The 24649-nt window shown below is 41.5% G+C and overlaps 1 protein-coding gene across 1 annotated transcript; it reads left to right on the forward strand.

Moving 5' to 3' along the window:
- Nucleotides 1-9370: 9370 nt before the first annotated feature.
- Nucleotides 9371-17918, forward strand: paxbp1 (PAX3 and PAX7 binding protein 1; the record flags this gene model as incomplete). Its single annotated transcript, XM_079214114.1, has 18 exons — nt 9371-9692; nt 9948-10067; nt 10498-10710; nt 10943-11161; nt 11261-11361; nt 11486-11709; nt 12035-12224; nt 13212-13335; nt 14050-14152; nt 14436-14551; nt 14647-14846; nt 14947-15094; nt 15210-15331; nt 15470-15546; nt 15643-15709; nt 15808-15954; nt 16778-16932; nt 17157-17918. The coding sequence occupies 18 exons, from the start codon at nt 9371-9373 to the stop codon at nt 17275-17277; spliced, it is 2769 nt and encodes a 922-aa protein (XP_079070240.1). The 3' UTR covers nt 17278-17918.
- Nucleotides 17919-24649: the final 6731 nt, after the last annotated feature.

Consider the following 24649-nt stretch of genomic DNA (forward strand, 5'->3'; position numbering starts at 1 on the left):
AGAGTCTATATAATGACTACTCAGCCTAAGTGAGTTTGCAATGCCAAATATTATTTTTTGATTGAGATTAAATACTAAGGATTTATTTTAAAATGAATTATATAAAACTATCCATTAATAAGTTATATGGATGACCAACATTGCAAAAAATGTCTCCTCAGATCTACTGTCTCTAATATTTGCTGATCATCCATTTGCAATGCAGATACATGTACAATAATAAGTAAGTAAACAAACAAATGTTGTGTGTATGTATGTTTGTATGCATGTTTGTTGTATGTATAAATGTAATTTATGACCTTTATTTCAGAAGCACTTAACTGATTGGCTACCCAAATACAAACATTACCATGATAGATATTGTATCTATATTACTATATCTCTATTAGAAAATATTTTAACAAATAAGATACAAGGTTTTAGAAATGTGAATGCATTTCCAAATTCTTAACTCATTTGGAAAAACGCTAAAAATTATCATCCATAAAAATCATCATCGCAAAAAATATGAAGGTCTTGTCCATTGAAGAGGCTCACAACAGATTACCTGATCAAGGCAATCATTCTTTATTTTGATCATTGCATTTATTGTAGTTCAAACTTGACATCAGAGTCGGCTAACAGGTGACACAGATATTTGTACCGTGTGGTGTAGACAGTTTTTTATTGCCCATTTATATGACAGATTGAATGCCAAGCACAGTCGATGGGCCAAAGCCAACTTTGACGCTGTAGATTTTTGGGAAGCTGCCATTGGACACAATACAGCTTGATAGGAAGGTCAACACATTTTTGAAAGAGCTCAATCTTCAGCAAATGGCAAAGTCTGACGCCCAGTGGCTCCACTGTGGTTATGTTGATACTTCAGATTAAATTTCTGAAACCTGCATTCACTTATCATACACAAATCGCAATTTCCATATGACATACATTTCTGAAAACCTGTCAATACACTCTCCATAAAATCATCTAATATATCACAAAAACACAAACACACGTATCCCTATAAAAGGTGAGTGTTAGCCAGGCACGCTCCTCAATCGACCCACGTGAAATGCCTGAAAGCACATTGACCGTGGTGGCCCAGTGGGACTGCAGAGTCAATATAAACCAACAGGAGCGATTGATTGATTGATTGATCCCCTGCAACCATACTCTCCTTCTCTCCTCTGCCTCATGCCCTCCTTCCACACCCCACCTTCCCTCCTCCCTGCAGTCTTTGTGTGCTTGTTCAAACCCAGTATCTTCAGTGCAAATGTATCAAAATTGGATCGAGATCCACAAGACATGTACTGCCGTTCACACCTTGCATTAGAATGCATCTCACTCTACGTCCACAATACGCTAGCTAAATCTGAAAAATCATTTTCAGATTTAGGCCTTCTATCATGGCCTTCTATCCACACTAAGCTGGCATTTTTCACATCCAGAGCTTTCCAAAAGCACACAACTGACTGGATGAATCTGGCCTTATATTTTTTGGTCTGGACAAGTGCGCTTTTTGGAAATGACATAAGAGAACAACATGTTGTCACGAATGGAGGTTTAACCAGCTGAGATAAGTAAAAGTAAAGTCTGTGTGTCACAATTTGTCTGCATCCTCTAAGAATTTGAAGAAAGATACGATATGTTTGCTGCTCGATACTTTTGCAGGTACAAAAGCAACCTGAAAATGTTGGATTTTTTTCATAACGAAACTAATTTAACTGATTTAGAGCAAATATAGTCTAACTTTTGAGACCACTCAACATTTTACTTCCCTGTTTAAATTTGGTTTTAACTGCAAGTTGCTGAAGCTGAAAAAAAATTGTATTTGGCCATATTATTACTGAAAATAAATGCAGTGGCTATATACCTTTCCTCTGAGCCCAACTTCAGAAATGTGTCAGAGATGTACAGAGTTTTGGTATATTCTATGGACACATGTCTATGACCATGTTGAATATTGATAGGGATGTCCAATCCCAGTGTTTCCATGATACAGTTTGCCTTTCGATCCACGTATGATGACATAAACTGAGACGCATTTTGATTGTCAGGTGTGTGCAGGCCTATTTATAATCACTGATCTCATTGTCAACCTCAACCTTAATATCCACTTTCCCGAGCAACCTGCAAGGATACAATTCTTACTCATTGTAATGATGAAATAGTAAATTAGTGTATGGATTGATTTTTACCAGTCTCCATTTCAAGAGATAGGAATCGTGGTTCATGGTGAACTCCCATCTGGAACCTTTATCAAGGTACATATTTTAATGAGCCAAACACAGAAAGAGAGACAGGAAGCGAGGTCAGCTTTAAACACAGTGATTAGCAGTTCAAAGAGAACAACCAGGGTTTCATCTAGCTCTCCTCCTCTTTGCCGTCCCTCCCCTCACACTCAGCTTCTCTCATCTTCAAACGGCCAGGGTGGAGGGTGGAGGGTGGAGGGTGAGGCATGGCCTCTCCTGGGTCAACCTACAGGGAGCATTGATGGCAAGGAGGTGGAAGGCTGGAGGGCAGCTGTGTTGTCTGCTTGGCCTCTTCCCTTGCTGAGCAGTGATTAAATCAAGGCCCCGGTGCGAGGCCTTCTGCTGGGGCAGCGGTGGGCTTCTACCCCCGGTGAGCTTGGATGTGTCCCTGAGAAGAGATGTCGCAAAGTGCCTGATATTTATTTTCTCTTTTTTCCTACCACAGGCCAAATGAATCACTCACAGATGCTCAACATCTCAAGTTGTTATTGTTAACCTGCTGGATATCAAACATAAGATCAGGCTGGCTTTTGATGCTCTTCACTGATATGGGCTACTTCACATAGCCCTTGGACTTCAAGAACAGGCAATCGGGAAAGGTGACAGGAATCATAAAAAGGTAATCTCAAGTCAAAAGGCTGGTGAGAAAGCCCTTGAATTGATATTATTTGGTTTTACACCGGCACACATGTCAGATTTTATGAAGAAATTCTCCATTTTAATATCATCTTGAGATCATAGAACCTTGGGAATTATGAAAAAGTATCCTGAGCTTAAAAAAGTGTACTTTGAGTACAAGAGTTTGGGATTGAAACTGAGGAGCAGGTGAGAATGTAGGTCAGGTGTAAATGAGCTCTCTACCGTTTTTATTGAAGTACCTATGAGCAATCCCCAGTTGTTCTAGTGGAGCTGCTTAGTGGCAAACAGCTGAATATGGTTGCCCTTGGCAACTCCCTAGTGGGAATCTATATAACTGTATGAATGTGACACAGTATGGTGCTGAAAAATAGCATGCATGCTCAGCTAAAGCCCCTGTATAAATAGATATTCAAAAAGTCAAACGTTCAGAAAAAAATATAATGTGTAAACTTTTGAAAGCTTGATCCTGCAGAGCACTAGCGGCTGATCGCTGTGCCCCAGGTGTTGTTACCGTCAGCTTGACATAAAGAAGGGGAATGCATTCAGGCCGAGGTATTCTTAAGTAATTACTCTGAAATGAAGAAAAGACTATTATTTTTGTCTTCACGTGTAAACTTTTCGGAGCTTCGACCTCCCTCCTGCAGAGTGGTAGTGAGTGATTGGTGCGCCCCGGGTCCTGTTCCTCACCGGCTGACAGAAAGATGGGAGAAATGCATTTAGGGAGAGTCATCATTTATCCCTCTGTAATTACTCTGAATTCAAGGTGCTGAGATATCTGTGCTGAGGCAGACGGAAGAGAAAAGACCCTGAAGGACTGCCTGAAACACACACTTGTTGGAAATATAGAGATCGAGAAGAGAGGCAAATCAAAGACAGAAACGTAAAATGATAAGATGAGAGGGCCTACAAGTCGATGCAAGGTCAAGCAGTCTTAAAAGAGATGGTCTAATGAGCAGTCAGATACAATGATTAATCAGCAGACAGTGATGAAGGGTGTAGTGGAGAGGTCGAAAAGAGTGTGCTTACTTTGTGTGAGCTAAACTGTAGTCAAATAGAGCAGAACAAAATCTTTTGCATTTAGCCATATTATTACAAAAATAAATTGCAGTGCTATTAACCTTTCCTCAGACATCAAAATCAAAAATGCATCAGAGATGTTTGGAGTTTGAGCACATTCAGTGAGCACATGTCCCGGACCACATTGAATATTGATTGGAAGGTCCTAATCCCAGTTCATCCACAATACAGTTTGCCTTTAGAGCCACTTAGGTTGACATCAACTAAAGCACGTTTTGATTGCCAGGTGTGTGCAGGGCCTATTTAAAATCACATATGAAAATGAGTCAAATGTTCTACATCAGGACGGTTTGTCAAGTATGATAAAGTTTCAATCCCAGAACAATGAACTAAACAGAATTAAAACGCATTGTCTGGATTCATGAAAATTGACTAATTCCATTGATTTAGTGCTCTGCTTGGCCAGCGTTGAGTGGGAACATCTGCTTCTAAAAGTGTGTTTGTTTCTGAATGTGTTGAATTGAGTACAATTATTTTAGTTTGCACTAAAATGTTGTTGAAATTCCTCTCTGCATTAGCTCGCCTTTCATCTTCTAAACATCCCCATTGAAAATTCTCTCTTTTCATTTTTCCTGCAGTAATTCTCTCAAACAGGAGTCTCCTAACCCTCCCTGTCTGCCAAATGAGAAGTTTAGTTAACACATCCAGCACTAATCTCAAGACCATTTTGAGCATTGCAGAGATGAAAAAATAGTAAGAGAGCGGATAAAAAGTGCAGAGGGCTTTTGCTTCTTCTCCACTGTGCTGTCCGCTGGTTTTGCAGATGTTTGAGTACATCATTAAGAAGAAAATAAATCTTGAATTCTCTCTCTTCTCTTCTTCTCTTCCACTTGAAGACAGCAGTTTGTGAGCAACATCGCTCAGCTCACATATTTTTAATTCAACATGTATCTTTAACACACACACGCACACACACACACACACACACACACACACACACACACACACACACACACACACACACACACACACACACACACACACACACACTCTCTTAAGCTCTACACGTACTCAAGTGTTTGTGACTATGACAGGAAATGAATATTTAAGCATTGAGCCGCAGGTGTGGGAGCCGCAGCCATTTCTTGAGTCTTCTTGAGCACATCATTTATTTACCAGTTTGAGGCTTCAAAGTGGGTTTAAATATCATAATTGTATCTGTGTGTTTGCTTTAATATGGCACATCATCTCCTCCACCTCCTTTGCAAAACTTTAGTCTCCATCCGGTTTGCTCCAAGCTGCTTTGGGGAAGTATAAGTCTCTAAAACCCTGTTTTTGTTTCTCCCTTATCTGGGGTTACAGATCAGGTGCTAGTTTTTAAATCCCCCATATGAGCCCACCTGCTCCCAGGAGAGGGAGTTTGTCAGGAGAGGGTGTGTGTGTGTGTGTGTGTGTGTGTGTGTGTGTGTGTGTGTGTGTGTGTGTGTGTGTGTGTGTGTGTGTGTGTGTGTGTGTGTGTGTGTGTGCATAAATGTACATGTGAGCAAAAGTCCTGATAGCGTTTCCTTGTCTGGACAGGATGTGTAACTATGGCTCCCGATGATTAGGCTTTGATGTTACCTTGAGTGATAGATAAGAGAGGAGGAGGAGGAGGAGGATGAGTGTTGGTGGAAAAGGTGATGTTGCTGACACTGCAGTTTGAGACAACTTTCTTCTCCATACTTTCTTAAAAAAAGCCTTTGCCACTATTCAATCTCCACTCCTAAAACTCGACACACAAAAAACAACTGCTTCACTTAAAAGGTACCGATAGAGAAGAGTATAAACTGGAAATGGTGAGCGGAAACGGCAGCCAAAGGGAAGAGGATTTGAGAAGAAGCATGAATCGGGTGATGTCAATTTTTATTCTAATGCATGAAGGAGACAGTTAGAGGTCACTGCAGTATTCAAAAGTGCAGGTTAACACCTGAGACAAACACATCTCCGCACACTGGGTGTGACATGCGCAGTCAGAGAAGGCAGAGGACTACTTCAACCAACACACATAGTCAAATGGATCATCTTGAACATGCACACAATGCACACTATCACGTATCAGAGAATGACTCGTAGTGTTGTATTCTCTCGAAGAAATAAACGCATGTGTTTCAAGTGTGTGTTGTTGTTTGTCAGAGATTTTGGGTCCATTTGTGGTCAAATTGCTTCTGTGTTCTACAGTTATTTTCTTGATTTTGTCCTAGTTATTGGTCGTGAGAATGGCCAATAAAGCCTGGCGCATATACTTGTTATTCCTCGTCTGCCCGAAGAGGGCTAATGTACTCTGCTTGCACAAAGCATATGTGTCTAAACAGAAATTATCTCAGTGAACCCTGATCCCCGGTTAGAGATAAGTATAATTAGTTATCCACAGTAGTCATTTTGTACAGATGTACATGTGTGCTTGTATCACAATAGAAATCTTCCGTCTTCAAAGGACACTATTACCTGAGAGCGCTGGGACGTAGGAAGAGCTAATTCCAAAATTTGATTTCCGGAGAAAATGGACTCCTTTGGTTGTAAAAACATGATTGCATTCATGAAAGCAAAGGCACATGTTTGTTTTTTTAAGAGTGCTTTAAGCGATGTAATGTTTCTTTTAAAAACTGATGAATTCGGACATCTTCATTTTGTCTAAACTAATATACATAGCCCTGCGTTAATGGAAGTCCTTAGTTTAGAGGTGGAAATGTAGATCCTCTTATCCTTTCAATACGGCGCCTCTCTTTTTTTCATTGTCATTCCATCTTCATTACCTCTTGACACGCACACGGTGTATTTAATAAGCCGGGTTATTCAACCCTGATGTTTGTTCCATCACTGCAAATGAAACCTTGGCTTCTATAACTTTGCTTTCATAGTTACTGTATCCTGCGGGGGCAATTTAAAGTGGCACCAATCCTGCTGCACTACTCAAAGAAGAAATATATACTGTGCTCCTGCTTACCACAGTCCCCTGCACACACATACACACAACAACCAAACAAATAATGATATACGTCTTATCTCTCAAATTAAATTGTTTTTCTTATAATCACCTGGTCATAGCTTCCTCTTAGCGATAAGAGCAGTAATTTGATGAGCCTTATGAACCTTTGAGTAGCAGTATTGATGTCATCTATATTCATGCTGGCTTGTTTTAGATACATTCACTGGATCAGGAAATGTCATTGTATTTCATTAGCATTTATACATGAGTGAACTATGTGCGCACCTTGGCCACAAATAAGACACAGCTTTTTGCTTACAAGGGGCTACAGTGCCCCCAAGTGGTATGGAGATGAATGAGATTATTTAAGGGACCAAGGATAAGATTGCCTAACTGATTCTGATCATCAAGCTACTTAAACATTATTAGGTCACATTACAAATATATAATGGATTCTGAATGTTTGAATTAAGAAATGGGGATATGGATAGTCAGAGTCAAAGACATTTACTGTATCAGAGAACCGAAGCAAAATAAGTTCTCAAGATTTCAGCTTCTGGGAAGCTCACAGGAGTTGTTCATTTCCCATATTGGAAAAATTACAATATAACAACAGACATGGGGATAGGTGAAGATTAGGTTCTTCATATAAAACGTATTCAAATGTAGTACTCCAAAAGACTGGCCCTATAATATGAAATTCAGAGGACTTATTATCCTTCAGACGATGCACATATGCACATTAGTTGTGCCTCCATGAGCATTTACAGTGCATTCCTTAACTTTCCATCATCACTACTTGTTTGTTTCACGCATACTCCGGCCTTTACTGCATTTAAGGTTTTTGAAGTAAAAACATCTTCAAGAAAATGTGAACCCCTTTGCTAGTAGCAAATTGGTTCGAGAATACCTGCATTTATTACTATAACACAATAGGATATTGAATAGAATGTGTTTTTTGCTCTGATGATGAATGTGTGAATGTGTTATGGAGACAAAACGGGCGCTCTGGGACTTCAAAACTGTAATGCTACCATTAATGGGAAGAAATTTATCTCCAATTATCGTTTAATGGCAAAGGGTCATCTTGATGTTAATTAATCACAACATATCACTCCAGCTTCATTTGCAGTGACACTTTAATTTCAGCAGTTATTATCACTACCACGGCGCACACTACACCGTGTCAAGTAATGGCTCTGTAATGACCCTCACTAACTGTAGCTCATGTCTGGCATTTATTAAAGGAACTGAATGCTGTCGTAGTCCAGAATGCAGATGATCTGTTTCTATCAGGAGAGACATATGCTCCTCTCAACTCGATCCTTGTCCATAATGTGTATAACAGCCACCATGCATAGCAATCAGGGGACATTTCAAAAGGTATGCATTTGAAACATCTTCTCCGGACTATTTTTCAAAAAGCTGTTGTCAGGTAAGTGAAAGAAATAGCCCAGAGATAACGAGGGGTGAATAAAAGTGAGATAACATGAAAGGAGAATATTTTTGAAGAAAAGGTATTTGTGAGAAAGAATATGTGGGGAGGTCATAAGTTGAAAGTCTTTCAACAGTTTCTTCTATTTCACTTATTTGTCTGTCTGTCTATCTTCTTACATAAACTGATGACCACAGACCTATAACAGGCACAGATAGCCCACCCAACAACATATACATGTGCCTAATGTGGATGCAAAATTAGTTTGATTAATTTAAGGTTAAGTTAAGATGTCCATAAACAAATAGACAAGCACCCCGCTGTCCTACAGAAATCTGAACAACTATAAGGTTTAGTGTTACTTAACACCATATTCAAAGCGTAGGTTGTGACTATTCTATGGATATCTATGACAGATATCCTTAGTCATTCAGTTGATAATGCCACTAACATTTCATGGGAGGCTTCACTGACAAACACAAATGTCTCATGAATGTGTTACAGTGAGATTGCATTAGTGGTCACTATCATATTGGGTTGATTTGACCATGTCAAAGTTAAACCCGTATTTCATTAAAGCGTACTTTTTTTTGCCTCCATTGTTTGATTTAAATGGATGAATGAAACAAGACATAACATAATACACATAAGCAAACAGAAAGCACAATTGTTACATTTTGTACAACCCAGTATAAACAGTAATTGACAAACTGGCACATTTTCATCAGTAGCCTCAGATTTTATGTAAACTTTCTTAACAAATAATGCCGCAATTCACGTACATAATCTTCCATCACTTCCTGCTCGTTTTTTTTAATTTCTTTAGTTATTTTTTGCAACAAATTGTTGCGCACGTCTCTGACGCGCGTCTGTACCACTTCTGACCAGTTGGGGGCAGTGTTACACCCACGGTGCATGTGCTCGTCTTCACATTTTGATGACAAAGAAGAAACTCACTCATCTGACAGAAAATGGCTGACTTGCAGTGTGGGGATAGTTTCCTTCTGCTCGAAGCACATTTTTAAAAAGGCGCCTCCTGCGTTTAGACAATGCGTTTTTGCATTTAGCAGAGAAAACACCATGTTTAAAAAGGCGAAACGCGCTAACTTTCGACGACGCAATGAGTCCGACGAGGACGACCAGGAGGAGGGTCGGCAGCCCGCCGCGGCACCGACGTCGTTTGGGCCTGTCGCGGAGGAAATCCCGTTCATGGAGACCTCAAGTGTCGGCGCTGCCGCAGCACCCAGCGGCGTGGATAACTCCCAGAGCAACGGGGTTCAGGTCAGCGTCTACGGCGGGAGAGCTGTCAAGAAGGAAAAGAAAGTGAAGGACATCGCTGTTGTTACACCCACGGTGGTGGGACCCACGAAAGCCAGTTTGCTGAGTTTCGACGATGATGAAGGTAAGCTAGCTTGGCAAACCAATGCTACGGTAGCTAGCCGGTTAACGTTTGCTTTTAGGAATCGCGTTGTCTTTACGTGTTTAAATATTAACGTTCGTTTCTGCTTAGGATACGAAAGATAATTGCACAACCCGTTAACGTTACAGTTACTTTTGTGTTTTCGAACCTAATGCCTCCAACTTAACCTGGACGATGTGCATGCTTCGCTTGACTTGACTGACCGCTCACTTTCTCTCATGCTCCGTTTGTAAACAGAAGGGTCCGAAGTGTTCCGAGTGAAGAAATCCAACCACAGTAAGAAGATTGTCAAGCAGCTGAAGAAAGAATACAAGGAGGACTTGGAGAAGTCTGGAGTCAAACATGAATTCAGATCAGGTGGGATACCCCGCTGCCCACGCGTTACATCGTTTGACATACCTAGGTCAGCTGCATTTGCAGCGGGAACGTTAGCAGACATCATAAAGCTCAATTCGGGCATATCATTACAGTTTTCCAACAATGGACTTAAACTGTGACAACAGGCCATATCCCAGCAATACAATGTCACATTTTGTTGTACCTCCAACTCTTAGAAAAAGGGATTTGCATTGTATATTGGCATTAAGGTAATGCCACTTTTGGTAAATGTTATGAATTGTACTTGTTTGCATCCAATCAAAACAAACCCCATATTGGATTGCCATCTAAAGGGAAGATGGTGTTTTTCAATTTATTTTCTAAGATTTATTTTCTGAAGTTGAAGGCATTTGTTTGATCTGTTATCATCCTCCACTCATTTTTTTTTTTCTGCATCCGGTTTTCCTAGATGCACAGCATCAGTTTGCGGTTGCCATCAAAGAAGAAGTTACCAGCAGAGCAGGTAGTGAACAGGGGGAGGAAGAAATGGAGGTGGACAGTACTGATGACCCGGAGGAAGAGGCGAAGAGTCAAGCTGGCCAGGCACAAAGTCAAGCTTCCAGGAGCAACAACGCTGGAGCATCGTTCAACACGCTTTCCTCGCTCACAAGCCTGAGACCAGGTAACACACACACACACACACATTTAAGTGCTGATAGTTGAAACAGAGTTCACTGAGTTTATTTATATTTTGTTATTTTTAATTAATTCTGTTAACCCTTATCTTTATTATTGGTCCTCAAATTGTCTTTTGAAACCCCCCCTGTATTGGCTTTCACCTCCAAACCTGAAGTAGTTTCTGGTATTTGGACGTACAAGAACTAAGACCAAGACCTGTTTCTCTCTCACGATAGGAGAGATTCCCGATGCGGCATTCATCCATGCTGCCAGAAAGCGCAGGCAACTGGCTCGAGAGCTAGGGGGTGAAGCTCCTCTTGTAGAGACAGAGACTCCAAAGACACGCATGGTACGGGAAGAAGACCAAGATGGCAGTGAAGACGAGGAAGAGAAGAGGATCCGCTTCAGCGGAGTCAAGAACAAAACCCAGAGACAAAAGATTGCTGAGGAGATAGGTATCCTAATAAAATGGTGCAGTGACCGTTCAATGATTTATATACAACTGTTTTCAATCTGTTGTCTCTGAGACATGAACATTCCCTTCACATGTACAGGTATTGAGGGCAGTGACGACGAGGCACTGGATACAGGTCAGGATGAGGAGGTGAGCCGGTGGGAGCAGGAGCAGATTAGGAAAGGAATCAGCATACCCCAGGTAAGATGTTCTAACCCTCAGAACAGTTGTGGAATTCTGATGTTTTTATATAATTGTGCAGTGAATGCCTTTTTTGTTTGTCATATTAAAAGTATTATGTGTCTGTCTTGTTTCTAATGACTAGGTCCAAAGCAGCCAGCCAGAGGACAACGCAGTCTACTACCAGAACAGCTACGAGAGCCAACCTTATGGCGCTGCCTACAGCATGCCTTTCACCTACAGCACTGTGGTCCCACAGACTGCCAAGCTAACTGGCCGAACAGACAATGGCTCTTTTCACTACGGGACGCCTATTAGTGACCTAACGCCGGTATCCATTGATCTGGTAAAGAAACGCCTGCAGGATAGGTAGGTTCAGTGGAAGACTGCGGCGACATCTAATATCAGTCTTCAGCTCAGCTGCTGCTATCTTTATGTGCTGTGGACCTAGCCAAACTATCCACACATCTAAGGGCCAGAGAGGCCCAGAGAAGTGTGGCTGTCTGGAGGGGCTTACATTTGTCCCCACTTATTAAAACTACAAACAAGTGCATTATTCTAGCGCTTTGTCCTTGTTATCTGGTTTCGTGATCCCTATGTTCATTTGATGGGTGCAATTATAAACATTTTTCTGCTTTCTCGGCCTCTGCTGAGCCATCATTACTGTCTTTCCCTGTATGTCATGCGTCTCTAGGCTCAACCAAATGCAAGCAGGCAATAACGCAAACACCAGCCGCTACAAACAGATCGAAGAAGACCTGGCTGCCTCCGAGAGCGCCATACAGCAGCTGGAGGGCTCGTCCAATGACAATGCAGATCAATATAAATTCTTGCAAGAGATGCGAGGGTATGTTGGAGACTTGCTTGAGTGTTTCAGTGAAAAGGTAAGGGAGAATTTATCTGCTGTCTGATTAGCTGTTTTCTGATTTGTGTCCATGTGATCTCTGACCACTTGATGTGGATTTTAATAGGAGAGGATCTAATGAGAAATCAGTATTGTGAGACATTAATTATTTAGTTTTTAGTTAATTTTTAAGATGCTAATGTTGATGCTAGGTAACAGAGCTGACAAGCCAGTGTGACTGCAAACGAGTCACTTGGAGCACTCCAAGTATGTCCTAGTTGCTTCACAACTACTCTCAATTATTATAGGCATTACATACGAAAAGTAAACAAAGTTATCGTAAGATGAGATGTAAGAGAACCCAGTATAGTGGCATGGCTATATACACAATTTCCGATCTCAACAATTTTTCAAAACGCAATGAAATGATGTCTATGACATAAGCTATAGCTAGCGACTTACTGAATGCATGTCTAAATAGAATAATTCAGGCTTACTCCTGCAGCAGCAAAGCAGCAACTGCATGGAACAACGCGAGAACAGGCCTGCCAGCTGCCAACATCTGTTTTCTCAGACACACTAACGTCTGTTTTAACCCTATTAGGTGATGGAAATGGGACACTTAACCAACCATTATCAGTATGACTTAGCATGGAGTGAATACAGTGTAAACGTCAATACTGGAGCTGTATATTGTCAGTGTTGGGTAAAAACTGTCAACTCTACAATTTTTTTTTTGGTGTTATTGCATTAACTTCACAAGGCATTTAATTATGCAGTCAACTTGGATTGTCATTATTTTCAGCCTAAAACATTGGCTGAACTAAAATCCATAACGTTCAACATTTCCGTCAAAGAAATATGACATTTTAGAGATCTACGTTTTCATTCAACACCAGCGGTATTTTGGTTCCAGTATTATACTGTCCATCACGCTCCTCTTGTCCCCCCCAGCAAGAACTCCCTGTGACTCGGAGCCCTGCTTTTTGTTTGGGTCAGAGGTCACAGAAGGCATCATATCTTTCAGGTGCCTGCTGTCCTGGAGCTGGAGGCTGCCATGCACCAGTTACTAAGGCAACGTGCCTCACGACTTGTCCAGAGAAGACAGGATGATATTAAAGATGAATCGTCGGAGTTTGCAAGCCTTTCAAGTCAGTCCATCTTGAAGGTTTTTATGATTTATTTGAACGGCCTCGTTAGTTCTCTGCGTGTGTGTGTGTGCGCGCGTGTGCGTGTGTGTGTGTGTGTGTGTGTGTGTGTGTGTGTGTGTGTGTGTGTGTGTGTGTGTGTGTGTGTGTGTGTGTGTGTGCTGTTCACATTCGTGTTACCCACAACCCACATTTATGTTTCCCTCATGAGTGTGATTAAGGTTAATTGAGGTGTGATTTGAGTGATTGCGCATGTTCGTACATGAGAACTGTTTTATTGGAGGAGCTGTTTCGGCTACTCTTTATTGGCCGAGTCGCAGTCAGCTGGGTGGTTGAAACTCAGCTCAAGCAATGAGTCACTAAGTAAAGATTAAAAAAATGATGTCAGTGACTTGTCATCTGTCACTTTCACTGTACCATGTAGGAAGTTGCAATCAGGTAAGTGACTAGAAAATGAATGATGCCAAAATGATTTGTAGCAAATATGATGTCTTGTTGCTGGTGTTACCTTTTACATATTTGGAGGTTTAGGTCAATATCTGAACTTGTTTATAATACATTTAAAAAAATCTGTTTGCCTGTCTCATCTAATTTTTTTTATGCATTTTTGGATTATTCTAAATCTGTGTGAGATATTTAGGGCTCAGATTAAGAATGGGGTTATGGGTTGTCTGAGCCATTTATTGCTGGTTCTAACATGACTCCTGTCTCTTGCAGGTAAAGCTGTCATGGCTCCTAATCTGGACTCATTTGGTCGTGACCGCGCAGCTTACCAAGAGAACAGTCGTCAGAGGAGGATAGCAGAAAGAGAAGCACGACGGTATGATGCTAAATCATTCTCAAAGACAAGTTTCCAGTGTTTTGTGGGCTAAACTCCTGTGAAAGGTTACTAGGCTGCTGGTACAATGGTCTATTGTGCCAGTTGAGCTTAGCATTCATTGTAGCTTGGTGTGCTAAGCATGCGTTTGCCATGCAAGAGACTCTTAAGTTATAGTTTTTATAGTTATAGTTTTGAGTCATTCAAGTGCTAAACTGATTGCAGTTTATTGTAAATTCTGGCCGTGGTTTTAATGATCTGCCTTTTTGCTTGTTTGTGGGTGCAGAACTCGCCGGCGACAAGCTAGAGAGCAGACTGGAAAGAGGGCTGAGCATAAAGAAGGCTTATCATCGGATGATGAGGAGACTTCAACTGACATCACCAGCTTCAACATGGAGAGAGGTACATCATTAAATTGCTGCAGAAATGACAGTATAGACATAACGCACATCACATTCTGTAGTTTATGCCTAACTAAAGGCTTTCTTCCCATCCAGATCGTATAATCAGGGAATGCAAGAAAGTATTTGAGGACGTGGTAGAGGACTTTCATTCTCTTGACTGCATCAAATCCCATTTTGAAGTGTGGAGGAGAGAATACGCCGACTGCTACAGAGATGCTTACATCGGCCTCTGTCTGCCCAAACTCTTTAACCCTTTAGTCCGTCTGCAGCTGATCACATGGAACCCTCTTGAGGTACGGCATGTGTATGCTTTTAGTGGAACATTTTTCTTTTTGAAATGGGAGAAGAAAACTCTCAAATCCCCTTGTCTTTTTTTTTTTTGGCCCTGCCCAGACTCGGTGTGCAAATTTCGAGTACATGCTCTGGTTTGAGTCGCTGTTGTTCTACGGCTTCGAGGAGCACAGCACGTTGCAGAGAGGAGATGGGGATATCAGCTTGCTGCCTGCTATTGTGGAGAAGGTCATCCTCTCCAAACTGACAGGTAGAGTAACCCACACAGTTGCACTCGGCATACTAAGATGTTCTTGACATAACAATGCAGTTCAACTGTCATGTATCTTTATGGATTTGTGTGTGTGTGTGTGTGTGTTTGTCAGCGTTGGCAGAGCAAGTGTGGGACCCGCTGTCAAACAGTCAAACAGCCGGGCTGGTGGGCTTCATTCACAGACTAATGAAAGGTTATCCCACTGTGCTGCATGGGGACAACAGATACACACAGGTACCGTTCACTCTCTTACTACCTACAGGAACTTAATGCACTTCATCTGCAAAACAAGAGATTGCTTCAGCTCATGTGATAGAATTATTGTCATCCTTGATTTCCTCTTTTTTTTTTTTTTTTTTTTTTTCTTATCAGGAGCTTTTGAAAACTATTGTCTTCAGGACCAGGCGAACTCTGGATGAAGATGTCTTCCTTCCACTATACCCCAAAAAGTAAGTTGTACAATAGAGGAAGTCCGGTTTGGGTTTTTTCAATCTATTTAATGAAAGTTGATAACTGATTAAAAGTGTGTTTTTGCTTTTGTTCAGTGTGTTGGAGAACAAGAACGGCGGCCCCTACCTATTCTACCAGCGGCAATTCTGGTCCTGTGTAAAGGTATGTGCAAAAGTGGAGTAAACAGTGTTGTTTGTACTTCTGTAGTAGCTAAAGAAAACGTAGTTGCTTATTGATATGCTGTTGTGTTTTTGTCTTAGCTACTGGGCAACATCCTGCAGTGGGAAGGAATCTTATCCAGTTCTTGTTTGAAGGATCTGGCACTGGACAGCACTGTGAATAGATACATCCTCTCTGCACTGCAGACCACGGATACTGGAGCGGACAATGTCCCAAAGTGCCAGAAGGTAGGAGACTCGCTAGTTGTTTTGTAGCTTCATGTGTAAATAGACTCAGAATAGCTGATATCGTCAGAATGCTTGTTTACATTAACTGACTTGTTATTAAATGTTGTACAATTTACAACCATGAAAATACCATAAAGTATGTTTAGTGATATCACTCTTTTGACAGCGCAACCTTATTAAGTAGGTACAGAGAAAACGTGCTTATGGTCTGCTGCGGACCATTGTACTAGAACATAACACTTTTTTTTTTTTTTTAAGAATAATTCTAGTTCTTTTTTAATATTCTCTTGACTTTGTCTCTGGTCTGGAGAATGCATATAAAGGCTTGATTGTTTGAGTACATTTGAAAATCTGTGCAGAGATTATAAGAGGGCCTTTTTATTATCTGAAGCAGCCCACACACCTTCAGAGTGGAGCAAGTGAATGTGGACAAGTCTCTTCCCATTATGTTCACAGATATACAAATACAATCCGTACTGCATTGACGCACCTAAATTTAGGTTTCAAAATGATTTCAGATACATCCGACCGTATTCAATAACACATGATGTGACTATAGAGACCAAATATTTAGTTTTTTAGCCGCCTTAGCAGTGGAAACTAGTGTTTTGTATTATTATTTTTAAGGCCCACCTTTCAACCCAAATCAATGTGATTGTCTGCATTCCACTTTCCTGTGCCGTTTTACAGCTAGCAGCCTTAACTTGACGAGCGGGTGGTTGAGTTGGTCAACCGTGGCAGTTTAACTCACTGAAGAGATAACGCCAACGCACACAGAGCTTGTGGTTAACGCCTCCTTGTCCACTCTTGTACCTGTTTTCAGGTGGTAGAGTGTCTGCCACTGCAGTGGTTCTCTGGACTGAAGGGCCAGCACACGTTGCCTCAGCTGGAGCCATTCTGTCGCTACCTCACCCACCTGGCCAAATCATTGTACCGCAGCAGTTTGGGCGGGTCTGATGTAGATCGGCGCACTACCAAGTAAGAAGCTCTGCACATACTGTACAGTTTGGTTGGGAAACTTTAATTCAGTTATAGCTCCATCTGTTGGAATAATATGGAAGGTGCTTTAAGAAGGATGCAATGGATTGCACTGCCAGGGTAGTTTTGTTAAATCACTAATGTTCTTAGATGAGCCCTTTGATCAATACCTTGTTATGGGTTTTGTCCATACTGCTTCTTTTATGACCCTTTTCTGCCAACAGGGACCAAGTCAAAGAAGTTGTGAAGATGTTGGGCCACATGAACGCCCTGGACCACATCATCGCAGTGGCAGCAGAGCATGGCATTAAAGACATCAAGCCTCTTTTGGAAGCCAAGTCGTAGAGGAGGATATGGCAATAGCAACTTTTCATACATCTTTTGTCGTGTTCAGGACATTGAAGCCATGGGAACACTAAAGTTGGATTCCTGGAGAGGGAGAGAAAACTGTGCGAATGGATTTGAAATAAAACGTGACAGTTGCTACCTTGCCTGCAAAGAGAAGGTAAAAGACCGTGGTGTAAATATTGTGAATAATGTATAGAAAGGTGTGCTCATATGATCAACACAAGACTGAGGCTAAAATAAGGCATTGTATTGTCAGCTCAAAAGACCTTTCAGTTGTTCATGCTGGCAATATTTTAAATGCATAATTTATTCAGAATAAACAATTGTAGATTTGGGAATCTGGCACATGTTTGGGAAATGTCTGATCCCTAAATTGACACCATAGTCAACCTGGCTATCTATAAAAAACGCTTAACCACCATCATTCTCTCACATACTCTACATGTATTTGCCAAAAGAACTTTCTAGTTGGCCAAAAGGTAGCTATGCACCCTGGCAAAGAATGAGAACCGTTGATATGGTTTTGTTCTTTGACCGCCACGTTCCCACCTGTGTCACCTATGGACTACCCCGATGACCCCGACCACAGCTGAATGCTTTGTATTAAATTTTGTAAAACAATTTTGTGTTAGTATTTTATTTGCCTGTGAATAAAATATTCATTTGAATGATCTGTCTTATTTCAATTCAGTGCAAAGTGTGGCCTTATTGGATGGCGTTGTTGCATTTTAGTACACATTCTGACCATGAATAGGAACAATACAAAAATAATTTCCAATGTCCCTCAATTTAGGAATACTTGTTTAAGGACTTGTCTATAGACTGAAAGAGATTAACTATCTGTGTTTTTTTCAATAGTTTAGTTTTAACAAGGAGGAATCCTTCAGGGGGGCAGCTGTGACTTTGTGAAAGTTTCCCCACACTTTGATTGCCATGTCTCATGATCAAAACGCATAATCATGCTAATTTTAGAAGTTGCTACTTGTGACAGTTGGTCTCTAATGCAGTGTACGGCTCATGGCTGTTGCTCAACTTGTAATGGTAATGGGGGGCGGGGCTGCTTGTTTGCCCCTTATCGCTTATCCCCTCCTCCATCTGAACGCGCTCTCCACAGCAACCCGAAACCTGAACTAAATTCCTTCCTACCACCTGTAAAGACGGACGTTTATATATTTTTTGCCGGCCTCAGTGTGTTAACACAGGCTTATTTCCAGTTTTCAGACATCGAGGAACTCCCTATCTCGCATCAGCTGCTTCATGCGCTCCACATGATCCACAAGGTAAATAACGACTCGTACAACGCTGTGCTGCGTGGCCGCGTTCAAATGCTCACGCGGTGTGTGGTTATTAACTTTTCTCGCATCTGTGGCCCACGCTGGAGGGGTTTCAGGTGATGCACAGTATCTCGGGCGCAGAGAGGGAACTCGTATTCCCGTGCGTAAAGTGAAGCAAAACACGGACGCACCCATGCTGTGAACCACATGCTACTCTCTCGCAGGACCCCATTTTAACTGCTTCATACGTGCTACTGGTTCCTGCAGCATGCCTGGGACTGGGAGTGGGTCTTCACAAGCCGAAGAGATACCACAACGGAGTTTGCACAATGTCCTCTTCGTGCAAACCTCGTTGCTAAACAAGTGCTATTTGGGTTGTGTGGGTGATTGTAGATTCAGAGGATCCTAAAAACGAGTTGTCTGTAATCGTGGTCGTGTAATATGAGAGGGGGGGTCCCGGAGGTGTGCAAAGGCGCAGGCTGGCTTTGACTGCGTGAGAGGCTGCGGTGTCAGTGGGGGCTTGTGGTGATACATGCGAGGAAGGTGGAGACTGGCATTTGGAATAGGGACGCAACCGTCCTAGGCTCAAAACTGGTCTGAAACCAGGAGTGAGATGTTTAGTTACCTCCACCCCCTTTCTGGAGTGAAAGCAGCAAGTGGCCACACGGAGTAAAAACTCTACTGACATGCAGAACAAGCTGCAAATTAGTGGTGGAAAATGTGTACACTCATAATGAAGTAAATGTACCATACAGTGATTAGGCTGTGGTTCAAATCCATGCATCCATCCATTTAAGTTGAAACGTGAAAACTTTCCTTCAGTGTTAAACTATTGATGTACTGTCTTAACCTGTCGAACCGGAGTCAGTACAGTTTGTTAATTTGATCCTCTGGAAAAATGAAAGTGGAAAGGTCAAATCTGTACTGTAGTTCAGGAAAGCATACGACCAACAAGAGCAGTGTAAATGGCCATAGTGTTATGAACATACAGTGTTCCAGTTTGACGGAAGTCTGATCAACCTTTCTCACCATTTGGCATTTGAAAAAGCAGCTAGAAACATCAACAGTGACAGTCCATTAACAGTGTTTGGGCAAAAGTAGCATCGAAGGAAAGTGTGGCCAAAAAAAGAGATGAATAATTGTATATTTCTATCCAACATATGACTATATTTTAAGAATTACTTGCTAACAAGAGTTGACCTTTTGGATCTTGATGCAGGACCAGTTCCAGGTGGTCTAAGTTTAGCTGGTCTGAAAGGGGGTCACGAGCGACCAAGTTGCTGACTGCAGGGCTGTATGAAGCCTATTCAAATGCACTGAGGAGTGTGTGTGTGGAAGCTTTCCAGTTTCTCGGAGATGCTGGAGCTGCTGGGGCTTCATATTTCCACTTTGCTGCATCTCCAGGATACACGTTTGGTTTCCTTTGTAATCAGTAATACCAGCATAACGTGTTTTTTCTCTGAAAAGTGTATGGCTTTTTGTTTACACTCACAGTCGAGAGGAAACGAGTTGCAGTTGATGGGTTTTTGACTTTGACTTGCCAAAGTTTTGTGCAAAATGTAAGCAACTGGAGCTGCAGTAAATAGATTGCAGTGTGTACAAAACATGGATCAGGGGTTTATGATGTTGGATAATAGTAATACACACTCACACACAATGTGTAGTCATGCTTGCGGAAGTGATTAGCTGCTGGAATAAAAACAGATTGAGGTTCTGGAAATTAACTTTGTATTCAATGGGCAGTTCCACCTTTTTAATTGGCAAACTTGCAACTGATTTGCTGTGTTCTTATGAACTATCGCAAGACACAATATCTGAATACAAATGTACACAAATATGGTATGTAAAAATACACACTTATATTTCTGTTTGTGATGCTATTTTACTGAAACACATTTTCCTGAATGTTCCGGATGTCTTGGATCTTCACCAATTGCAGACATTTAGTCCCCTGAAATTGTCAGCAAATAATCAGCAAAGTGACTCCAGTGTTAAACAGAGGTATCAGTACATTTCACTATCTTCCATATGATGTGTAGGTCTCCATGTTGTTTGCTCAGAAAGTAGAGTTTCTGGGTGTTATAGCTTCAACTATCTTTGCAGTAGAACTAAATGGAGGTTATGGGTCAATCTTTTGTTTCCTGAAATATGTGATTACTTCTCTGGTCTGTGTCGGGAATAGGATGAGAGTTGCAATGTTGTGTGTTCAGACACGTGGAGGACACTTTGTCCCTTATCTCTAGGGATGTGTATCGTTTGGGTTTTTTCTGATACCGGTGCTAAAGCGATACTTTTAAAACAATACCGGTGCCTAAACGGTGCCTGAACCGATGCTTTTTTATTGCCAAGACAATTTTTTTTCTTCAAATTGAACAATATTATTAACTGTTTAAAGTATACTATAGATATAAATAAATAAGTGCATACAAAACACGCTTCAAACTACAGCTTCAAACCTTTTAACTTCAAACTATAAAAATATATATTTAAAAAAAGAACAGACACAAGCATCAGGTGGCCTGATGGGACCGTGTACAACAGAACTCAGACACTGTTGGATCCTAAAACTGCTGCTTTACTGGACTACACATCATCATTAATATCAACTGGGAGAGATTTGTTCCATCAAGCCGAGGACGGGCGTTCAAAAGCTCGTGCTCGTGTCTCCAGCGATCTCTGTGTGCGCGCGCTGTGTGTGTGAGCGCTGGAAGCCCCGCCCCCTCGAGCCCCGCTCTGCATGCAGGCAGATAGAGAGCAGAGCAGCAACTCTGCTCTGATCCGCGCTATTTTAATAATCGTTTTTAGCGTGCTGGCACCGCGCTACCTTTTTAGTATCTATATACCGTGCAACTTTACAGAGTAGTGTAAAAAAAAGTATTTAAATCGGCTCAGGCACCGGAAGGAAGCACCGAAATCTGCGTTGCTTTTCGGTCCGGTAGGTACCGGACGTGTTGGAACCGGTGCCAGCATGGCACCGGTTCTCGGTACCCAACCCTACTTGTCACAAGTTTGTAGTTGTGACGATAAATCACTTATTATTCATGGTCAATACTTGGTGGCCTCTGACTGTTCCTGACAGACTGACTGATTGGCACACGTTGAAATCCAAACACACCGCAAGTTCAGGGTGACCCATTGGGGCATGCGGTCAGTCAAACAGCAACACATCACTTTGTCCACAGGTGCCATCGCAGTGCAAAATATAAAACCTGTTAATAAGACTACGCCAGGATGCATGAGATGGGAACATATGGGACATGTCAACAAGCAGCAGTCAACTCTCTGCTGTTGCATGCTGTTCTGCATACATATACGAATATGCATTATACTTTTTTATTCCTCCAACATTTTACTGAACAATTTAATGACACATTAAATTACAGGGGGACGATATTAATGCTATTTATTGTAGGCAGTATTAAAGAGTTCTCCTAGCTTTCCTAAATGTCAAGTGGTGTCATATTTATGGTTTGCTTTCATAGGTTCTAAAGGATCACACCCCCTTTCCTGTTCATCCACTCCCTCCCACTGCCGGGCACTGCCTTTGCCTTCTGCTGTACTCTCTCTGCCAAAACACTTTTAAACTGACAGTGGGCCGGGTGTATGTGGGTATGTGTGTGTGCACCGAGTTAAGGGATCATGCTGTCTGAAGCCTGAAGTTTGCCAGGCCATTTTATCTTTACACAGTAATACCTCAGGAATAAGGTGCGCGATCATTTTATTTCAATTAATTTTAAATCAAGCATGCAGGTATGAATGTATGTACCGAGATGCATGAGTGACACTAATGCAAAGGCTTGTCTGGATGCAGCTACTTCCATTACATTGCATTTCGGTTACAAAAATAGCTGCTGCTTTTGTATATAAACTGTGTTACCATGACTGTTTCCATCTATGCAGCTCTAACTCCGTAATTATATAAGATCTTACAGGCATCCAGAGTTATTAAAAATACATGTATAATGTTTTTTATGGTCAGCCACCTACTGCTACATTTTGATAATGCTTGTGTGTACATGCATGCGTGTGCTGCTTTGAATAGCAAAGCCATGTGATTCCTCCAGGTTCTATTTCAGAGCGGCTGCCGTCAAGTGCTCTGCAGTCTTCACAGCAGCTTTAAGAATAGTTAATAAATGTGCCGTTTATTCCCTCTGTCACCGTTGTTTTCAAACTTTCCTCTCCGATCGACAGGTGAAGCTTATCTGTAGGTGGTTTGAAGTAAGTACTTCATATATTTTCTCACTTCGCCTTTCTGGAATAGTTTATTATTGGCATTTTGACATTGCTCGGCAGCATTGACACTGTCTGTGTACTTCAATGTGCCTCCTGTTTCAAACACACAGGGTTGTTCGGAAGAGACAGATTTCCTTCTGTTTGAGGTGTCATTATTTGGTCTGATGAATTTCAAACCCAAGTCAGGGGTCATGTGGTTAATATCGGCTATTTTCTTCTGCTATGTGCATGCATGTGTGTGTTTGTTTCCGATATGCACGTCATGATCACCCCTGGATATTTTAATAGCATTTTCATTAAGCTTTTGTTTACAACCTTCCCGGGTTTTTCAAAAACAAAGCTGTAGCACAAATCAGCTACCTATAAGCATGTGCACAGCAGTCTCACTGCCGTGCACATAAGCATAAGCATGTGCACAGCAGTCTCACCGCTGCTGGTTGGGTCCAGTCATTTCATGGATTATTTGTGCAACAGCGGTATCCCTTAAATTCTTTTTTGGTTAACAGAAGAATTAAACAGACATTTCTTTCAATGTACTCTTAATTTGCTGTATGCATTTTATCATGGGGCGACTGGCTCAGTGGTAGAGCAGTCATAGTGGCTATGGCTGAAAAGAGTACTATTTGTAAAGTGAGAAAATGCAACACAAACATCATTATGGTCCCTTTTTAGTTGTCATTGTGTTGGGCTGTAGTGTCAGTACAATAAATCATAAACTGTATGTAACAAAACAAAAAAAAAACAGCTTGATTTATTAGCTTGTATGAGATGTATATGATTGTCAATTAGTATGTTGATTATTTTCTCCATACATTTACTGTTTTTTAAGAAAACCCCACAATATTCACACTTAAGAAGTATGAACTAGCAATTTAAAAATCAAACAAAGCAATGCAGTAGCACAATGGTGTACAATAAGAGCGCCTGCACTGGTGTAATTATTTCCATCCTATTTCTGAAGAACTTCCAGCGAGCATCACTGCCAACAAGCAGCATATTTTAATAACAAGGACACGGTGCAGACAATAGGTACCTCTGCAACACAAAATAGAAGCTGCGGCTGGAAAAGGCTGAATTTAAATTAGTTTTATCATTTCAGCTTGAATATGGGGGAAAATGTGTGGCAATGCTTTGGTTTTCAGTGTTGACACAGCTAAATATTTCTGTATTTCTCAATGTACACACTGAAAAGCAATAGTTGTGGGGGTGGGTGATGCGTTTTAGCTGGGTTTGATGGGTTTCTGAGAAAACGTAATACAGTACACATGCCCCACTGCACATTTAAGCTTTATATACAAGTATATCCATTGAGGATTTTGTAAAAACAAAATTCACAATGCGGTCAAATAGTCCGGTATCTGAACCTCAATATTTTCTGGAAAGAAAAAAAAAGCCACAAGTTTGTCACCTTAGCTTACCCTTGTGTGGAAGTTTCCATGCGGTGTGACACGACTGTTGTACTGTCCACATGACCTTTCTGGGTGAACGTCCTCATGTGGAGAGGTGCGATTATTTCGAAATGGGCCACAGTGTTATGCTGTTGCATGTCTGGTCTCTCTTCTATGGGACATGCCACTGGACTTCTGCCATACCGCCCCAACCTAACATAGCTGCAAGACATTGTTTATACCCCCTCTGTCTTTCCTCTTTCCATTCCTCTGGCTGCCCTCTCTGGGCCAATATCAAGTATTACCTCTCAGTTTGTGAGCTCAGCCCTGGGGAATGTGCATGACATGTTGGACAGACCACTGACCCGCAGTATCTTCTCAGCAACCACTTAGGAGAGAGAACTTACAGCTGCGTTTTGCCTCCAGAGGATAGATGTAGTTTCAAACGCCTGCTCAGTGGTCAATTGTCCTTGT

The sequence above is a fragment of the Taurulus bubalis genome (genome assembly GCF_910589615.1).
Source record: "Taurulus bubalis genome assembly, chromosome: 2".
NCBI classification, from domain to species: domain Eukaryota; kingdom Metazoa; phylum Chordata; class Actinopteri; order Perciformes; family Cottidae; genus Taurulus; species Taurulus bubalis.